This window comes from Cucurbita pepo, chromosome LG11 (genome assembly GCF_002806865.2).
Source record: "Cucurbita pepo subsp. pepo cultivar mu-cu-16 chromosome LG11, ASM280686v2, whole genome shotgun sequence".
Classification (NCBI taxonomy): Eukaryota; Viridiplantae; Streptophyta; class Magnoliopsida; order Cucurbitales; family Cucurbitaceae; genus Cucurbita; species Cucurbita pepo.
This window is the reverse complement of record NC_036648.1, coordinates 8,925,969-8,934,000: the sequence shown is the minus strand read 5'-3', so window position 1 is coordinate 8,934,000 and position 8,032 is coordinate 8,925,969. Positions and strand designations below refer to the sequence as shown.

At 34.3% G+C, this 8,032-nt stretch overlaps 1 protein-coding gene across 1 annotated transcript in view; it reads right to left on the bottom strand.

Moving 5' to 3' along the window:
• LOC111805163 (axial regulator YABBY 5-like) overlaps window positions 1–1,124 on the bottom strand; it is a 3,609-nt gene extending 2,485 nt beyond the window's left edge. The window contains exons 1-2 of the mRNA XM_023690088.1: window positions 928–1,124; window positions 241–360 (exon numbers count right to left, since the gene is read on the bottom strand). Of these exons, the coding sequence (XP_023545856.1) occupies window positions 241–360; window positions 928–1,002 (195 nt within the window). The 5' untranslated portion in view covers window positions 1,003–1,124. The remainder of the gene's footprint in view (window positions 1–240; window positions 361–927) is intronic.
• Window positions 1,125–8,032: the final 6,908 nt, after the last annotated feature.

Genomic DNA, 8,032 nt, shown 5'->3' with positions numbered 1-8,032 from the left:
GGCCGCCGCCGCCCCTCCGTCCCCACCACCACCACCATCACCGCCACCACTACCGCCGCTGGCTAGGGTTTTGAAAACTCCATTGACCCATGTTGGAAAATCAGTCAAAAACATGATCTTAGAAGAAAAAAGTTTTTTTTTTTTTTTTTTTTCAATTTTGAGGGTTTTCCCCCGCCATGGCCGCTGCTGTTCGTCAGACATTTGAGATCTCTTCAATGAATTAATAAATTAACTAATTACCTGAGAATTCTGCCATGAGAGAGATTGGAAAGCTGCAGCCATGTTCACAGACCAGAGATTGCTGCAGTGACCACATCGGACGGTCACGATGTCAAAGATATTGCTGCATGGAACACTCACCTGTTTGGTCGGAAAAAAAAAAAAAATCTGATTTATCTCCTAAACGAAAAAAATCGAAAATTTAAACAACCCCAGATGTTAATTTTGTCAAAATTAGCCCCAGAAACCGGAAGATCTAGATTTCTAGATCTTAAGTGTTCTTCGTTCTAGCCAATTTGATCATAGTTCAGCTGAATTAGGGGAACAAAAACAAACCGAGAAAGGAAGGATCATTTTATGTATTTAAAAGCTTTCGAAAGAGAAAATCGAGCGCGTTCTTAGTTGGGCTGAATTAGAAGAACAAAAACAAACCCAGCAAGGAATGATCATTTTATACATCTAAAAGCTTTCAAAAGAGAAAATCGAGCACGTTGTTCGTTCTAGCCAATTTAAACATAGTTCAGCTGAATTAGAAGAACAAAGACAAACCTAGAAAGGAATGATATTACATATATCTAAAAGCTTTCGAAAGAGAAATTCGAGCCCAAAAAAGAGGGGAAAAACCAGATCTTGATAGCAAAAATGAAGGGTGATGAAGAGAATAGATATCAATTTGTGTTGTTTGGATGAAGGTAGATAGCAATATACCGCAAGAACAATATTGCAAAAATTGCAGGGGATATAGCAGAGCTGCTCTTGTGCACTGTTGATGCAGCTTGACATGATTGAAAAAGGCAAAGCTTTTTTAGAAGAGACTGGAAGTTAGTGTATGAAAATGAAGTGAAAGAGGCAAATAAATAGAGAAAGAAGATAGATGTGCTTTATTTATATTCTTCTTCTGGGTTCAATGATCAAAACAGTGAAACTTCTGGCTTATATATAGAGGAAAAAAACAAAACAATTGTATATAAATGTTTTATATTTAATTTTAAACCGATTTTTTACGCCATACCCACAATTTAAAATACTTTCGTTATACCAGAAATGATTGAATTTGTGTGAGATCCCACGTTTGTTGGAGAGGAGAATGAAACATTCATTGTAAGCGTGTGGAAATCTCTCCCTGACAGACCGTTGGAGGAAAAGCCCAAGGAGGACAATAACTACCCGTGGTGGGTTTGAGTTATTACAAATGGTATCAGAGCTAGACACTGGGCGGTGTGCGAGTGAGAACACTAGGCCCCAAGGGGGTGGATTGTGAGATCCTACATTGGTTGGAGAGCTAGACATTAGGGGTATTAAGGATGTGGAAACCTCTCCCTAGCAAACGCGTTTTAAAACCTTAGGAGAAGAGTTTAAAGAAGACAATATTGGCTAGGGTTGATCATGAACTATTCTGATTGATTATGCATATTTGACGTTATTAAATTGTAAAATTTTGCCCGTCCCTTATAAAATTTATGACTTGACTCGTGGTTGATTATTTTGGAGTGGCGTATCATAGGATGCTTAGCGGGGATCCTCGTACATGGTGAAAAACCAAATTCGAGTATGAGGTTGAAAATTAAAGCAAAATTATCATTTTCGAGTTTTGCTCACCCTTGGAGCCAAAACCTCTTAGAATGTTCGACTAAAATTGAGACTTGAAATTATGTGGTAGTGGTGACCTATCAAAATTTTAGTTCGAGATCCCACAAACTTCTAAGTCTCAATTTAGTCCAATTTGTAAAAGATTTATACTTTGCTCCAAGGTAGTTTTGAAACGTTTTTAAAATATCAGAGTTAATATTATAAACTTCGAGATCATTACCACACACTTTCGAGTCGTAATTTCGTCCAACATGCAAAGGATTTATACGGTAATCTAAGAGTAGTTTTGAAATGCTTACGAAAGGTTAAGGGTAATATTGCAACTTTAGCTGTAAATTTTAGTTCGAGATCACTAACACACCCTTTTAGGTCTCAATTTCATCCCACCTGTAAAAGATTTGTACTCTAATTCAAAGGTAGTGTTAAAACGTTCGTGAAGAGATGATCATGATGGAGTTTCAGTAGTGCCCACGGCTGGCAGCAAAAGGCTGGGACCAGGAAGGCAAAAAAGAGAGATATAAGTGTGGTGGGTACTTATAGTGTTTTATAAGGCAAAAAAAAGTTGTTTCAGCCATGGCTGTGCTGTGCTTTGATGTGATTGAACCTTTTTGGCTTTCAAAGAACATGAAGAACAACAACGACGAAGAAGGACTAATCTCGATTTTCGATAATTATCGTGAAATGATAGGACTAATCTTCCAACGAGATGCGATGTTATATGACATGACTTATAAGATGTCGGTACGTAGCAGCTTTTGGCTGCTCACTATTTGAATGACGACAACGACTCGAGTATAATATTGAGCTGATTAAGACATTGTACTCTCATCTAAAACGTTAAACGTTCGAATCTTTGTTCTTAGATATTACAATAGTGATTTTAGCGTATGCAGTCAATTTCATTGGAGTAATCTTATGGAAAAGTGATTGAAACTTCCAAATATTCAAGACAACTAAAATCTAAGTGTTCATGAGTTGGATTGTATGAGATCCTGCATCGGTTGAAGAGGAAAATGAATTATCTCTTTAGTGGACGTGTTTTAAAACCGTGATGCTGACAACGATACGTAACGAGCTAAAATAGATAATATCCACTAACAGTGGGCTTGAGCTGTTACCGATCGAGACATTTTTAGACCAAATTTAATGATTCTGATTATAATTTATTTTTTTGTGATGTCCCACATTGGTTGGAGAGGAGAACAAAACACAATTTATAAAGGTGTGGAAACCTTTCAAAGGGGAAGCCCAAAGAGGACAATATTTGCTAGCAGGGCTTGGACTCGGGCCGTTACAAATGGTATCAGAGTCAGACATCGGACCATGTGCTAGCGAGGAGGCTGTTTCAAGTGTCGGTGTACCAGTAAGAACGCTGGCTCCAAAAGGGGTGGAATGACATATTTTGATAATGACAACACATTATGTTAATACAATTTCGGAACGGTTTAGATCTTTAAATGTTTACTATTTTGAAATAGAACTTTTGCTATTCAATCTCTTCAAAAATTGAAGAACAAGTACAAAGGACACTGTCACATTTTATGAAAACCTTAAAAATTATTCCGAGAATGGTGTAACGATGATTTGGAACGGCCCGATCTAAATTTTTATTTTAGGTCACCACCACATAATTCTAAATTTCGATGTTCGTTCAAAATAATGAAGAATTTCTAATACTTCTATACGGGTTGAGTTGATCAAATTTTTCGAATCATCGAGTACTTTTAATACTCCTATAATCTTGTACATAATAGATCCGTAAATTTTAAGAACGGAATTTATAGTTTAACCAGAAGAAATTCAAGCCAACATATGAGCTTAGATTAGCGAGTAAGACCACGTCTTTTCTTCTTAGGTTACTGCACATTCAAATTATCTTATCTCGTGCAATATTTTTTAACATTTTACTAATCGAGTTCTGCTCGGGTTTACACGAGATGAACTAACCCTATAATTTCGAAGCAAATTGGTGAGGGGCCATAGTTGATAAGTTAGCTACCCTTCTTGTTGGTGGTCCATTGAATTTCATTTTTCTTGTCATCTTCAATAAGACAAATATAAGAAAATGAAGCCCTTCCATTATATCAAATTTTTTTTAATTTTTAATTTAATTTCCCCAAAATTGTAAGAATATATAGAAAAAATATATATTAATTTAAAGAAATTAAGGTATTCGGTACTGTTCTAAGAACAGCCCAGGAGACCGTCCAACATAGAATTGATTCAAACCAAACATCCTTAATTTTGAAGTTCTTAAGATTAAACTACCGAAAACGATGTACTTTATTGGCATAGATAGTAACTATCAATTCTTTTAATTTTTTTTATTATTTATAATTTATATTCTCATTCAGATATGATCTCGGTTCATTCATGTACTATTTTATTAAATCCATAAACATATTAACGATATGGTATCTGTATTTTATGTCTCATTTCGTTTTAGTCGCTCTACTTTTTAAATATCTAAATTTAATCACTGTACTTTTAATAAATGTTAAACTTAAATTTCATGGTATATCTCTAGAAATAATAAAGAGGAGACTAAATAGCTTTCAATTATGGTTGGCATTCTCGAAAGATTCCTTCTGCATTAATGTACTTCAATGAAAGAGATAAGATCCTTTCCTAAATCAAGATCGGGCACAAAATGTCAAGGCAGAAAGACGAAAGCGAGCTCTTTTCGCATCTTCGTAATCTCGAAGCCCAATTAGCTAACAAACTGTCTCCTCAACTGAGTACGAGAGCTTGGTAAGAGAGAATGTTGAATCAGAAATACATTAGATTACAGTAACATTTTCAACCACCAAAATGCAGCTCAGTGACACAATCGCGCTTTCGAAGGCAGCGGACTAGCGATTGTGCGGCACTCACTTTCCAGCGACAAGTGAGCTTAAGCCAATTTGTTCTTGCGTCAGCTACGGCCAAGTGACGTACGATCGAGCCTCTAGCCTCGGTTTTAAAAGAATGTTTTAGAAAACGAGGAGAGAGAGAGATTTTAGAAAGAGAGATTTTGGAGAGAGACGTTATATAAGCAAACAAGAGAAAGATAACAACGGCTTAGCATATATAACCTTGGGTAGGGAGAAGTTGACAACTAGTCATATCCCCCTATAGTACATTCTGAGCGATTTTAAGTAAGTCTGGGAGGCCTAGACATGATATTTTTGAGGCGTCATACGCCCTATAATTACAAAAAGCAAAAACACTCGAATGAAAAGACATGACAAGGGTTTGGCTTGTCATGGGCATGCGGCCATGGACAACATGCCCTGGACAAGCATGACCGTGACACTCAGCTCCCGAACTGCTCTTCTCGAGAACTTAAAGCTTCGTATCTCTAAATAGAAAAAAAAAATAGTTATGACTATTATTAGAGAAGCAGCTCGATTCCTTTACTTCAGACTCGGATTCAACTAGCTAAGAATGGAACGTTTCGTTCGCCCATAGGGAGAATGTTGATAAAATGCAATTTACCCAAAGAGCCACTAAATTGGGTAAAGCAATAAAAGAGAGCATTATGAGGTAAAAGAGAGGTGGGGCAAGTGAGCATGCAATGGGTCCAAAAAGAGGCATATTTTGCACCTAACACATTAATCATCTTGAAAGTTGTGTCCCAATTTTCACTTCCATGGTAACATCTTCTCGATATTTACGTCTTGACCTTAAAAATCTGATCAACCCAATTTATTTTGTATGGTTCGGGTTGAGGTATAAACTTATTTGAGATGATCGGGTTCAAATAAATGAAAATTTTACGGATTGAGTTGGTTCATGAATTATTCTACCACTTACCAAACTTGAATTTATTGTTAATTTTAAAATACTTACCTATATTTATTTTATTTTTAATTTAATTTCATAATTTTTTATTATTGGAATTGAATTACAAATTTTAATTAAATGTTCAAAAATAAATAAATAACGGAATAAATGATCGGAACAACCTGAACCAACCAACCTAAAAGATTTATAATTGGGTTAGGTCTAAATATGCTCAATATTATAGAGTTTCAATGTGGTCGGAGTTTTAAAAGAGTAAATGTAACCCGAGTTGGTGTAGGTAATTAACGATTCTTTTTTATATATTTTTTTTTTAAATTGTACACACGTCTCTTTAGATATATGAGTAAAAAATGAGTATATGAATAAATCGAGACTACGTTCGAATGAGAGTGATCATGGATCGGTAGTTACTGTCTAAACCAACAAATGCACATTTTTCTCGATAGCTCAATCCTAAAAACTATCGAAATTAACATGTTTTGCTTGAAATAATCCTGTATCGGTTGACTTCCTAGGACTTTCCAAGTAAATAACATGATCATGTCACAAACGATGCAGGAGAATGCCAAAGTCATAAGATATCGAGTCATCTGAAGCGTTACATTTTAAATTAATTAATTTATTTAAAAGTGACGTTTTTTTATTCGTATATGCAATTACGTTCTACGAAAATGAAATTAATGGAAAAATATAATATATTTGTGAAAATTTTTTAAAATATAACATTTTTTTTTTTTTTTAAAGAATGATTTAACGTTACAATCCCTAAAAACATGGAGGGAGATGTGGACATGGTCATTTGAGGGTCATGGTTGAATGATTTAATATATTTATGTGGCTACCATCTTTGACACTCTTAAAGTTGCTCCCAACCAATCAATGGATAAATAAATAAATAAATAATCAAATTATCCAAATCAATTTTAATTTTATTCGGAATTATATTATTTTTTTAAACTCGGCCAANGTATCAAAGCCATGTTAATATTGTTAATCCCACGTTTAATACCGCTCAAAGTGGACAATATCATATCATTGTGGAGAGTCGTGTTCGTCTAACATGGTATCAGAGCTAACAAATGGCATCGATCTTAACAGCTGGTATCAAAGCCATGTTAATATTGTTAATCCCACGTTTAATACCGCTCAAAGTGGACAATATCATATCATTGTGGAGAGTCGTGTTCGTCTAACATGGTATCAGAGCTAACAATTGGTAGCGATCCTAACAACAGAGACCNAATATCATACCATTGTGGAGAGTCGTGTTCGTCTAACATGGTAACAGAGCTAACAATTGGTATCGATCCTAACAACAGAGACTACATTCAAATGAGAGCGATCCTGAGAATAAGACGACTAAGAAACTTAGAAGAACTGAGAGTTACTGTTATTTTTCGGTGGATCAATCATATGAACTTCAACATTAAACGTGTTTTGCTTAGAGTAATTTTATATTGGATGACTTCTTCGAAATTTTTTCAAATTTTTTATTTTATTTATTATTATTATACTCGAGTGGTATTATCTTATAAAATTTATTTGAAATGAAGAGAAATATTTTAAAAATATGTTTAAATTAAAAAATAATTGTCATGTGGATTTGGACCTACCTAAGAATATAAGCAGTAACATAGCCAACAAGGCTACATTTGTAGGGATAGGGCCAAAAATTATTGTAATAAATATAGGGAATAATGATATGTATAATATTAAAATTGGGTCCATATATTTTCCAATCATTTCATATGTATCTAAAATTTATGATCAATTTCATAATAAAACCTTAACGATTTTATTTTAAATTTTTTTTAAAATTTTCAAAATATCTGCTTGTGGTGAGTTTGAACAGTTACAAATAGTATCAGAGTCAGACATCGAGTGGTGTATCAGCAAAAGATGTTGAGTCTCAAAGAGGGGTGGACATAGGACGGTGTGTTAGTAAGGACGCTCGACCCTGAAGGGGGTGGATTATGAGATCCTACGTTGGTTGAAAAGGGGAACGGATTTTTTTTTTTTTTTTTACACTGGTGTGAAAACCTCTCCCTAGAATACGCGTTTTAAAGACGTTGAGGGGAAGTCCAATAGGAAAAGTCCAAAGAAGATAATATCGGCTAGAGATGAACTTGAACTGTTACAACTAGAGCCATCAAATACAGAATTCAAATCCTGAATCCTAATTTGATTCCTAAAGACGAGTTATTACTTAATATATTGGTTGAAATCGACCATATAAAATTATATAATCTTCAAATATTTTAACACGATATTAAATTTTTTTAAATATAATATATATATTTATTGAGAAAAGCCCACCTCAAGGTGGGCTTTAGAGCATTGGGCCAATATATATGGGCTTACTAAGCTTATTCTATTTAAAAATGAAAGTATATAAACAACTTATAATTTTAAAATACTAAAAAAAAAAAAAAAAAAA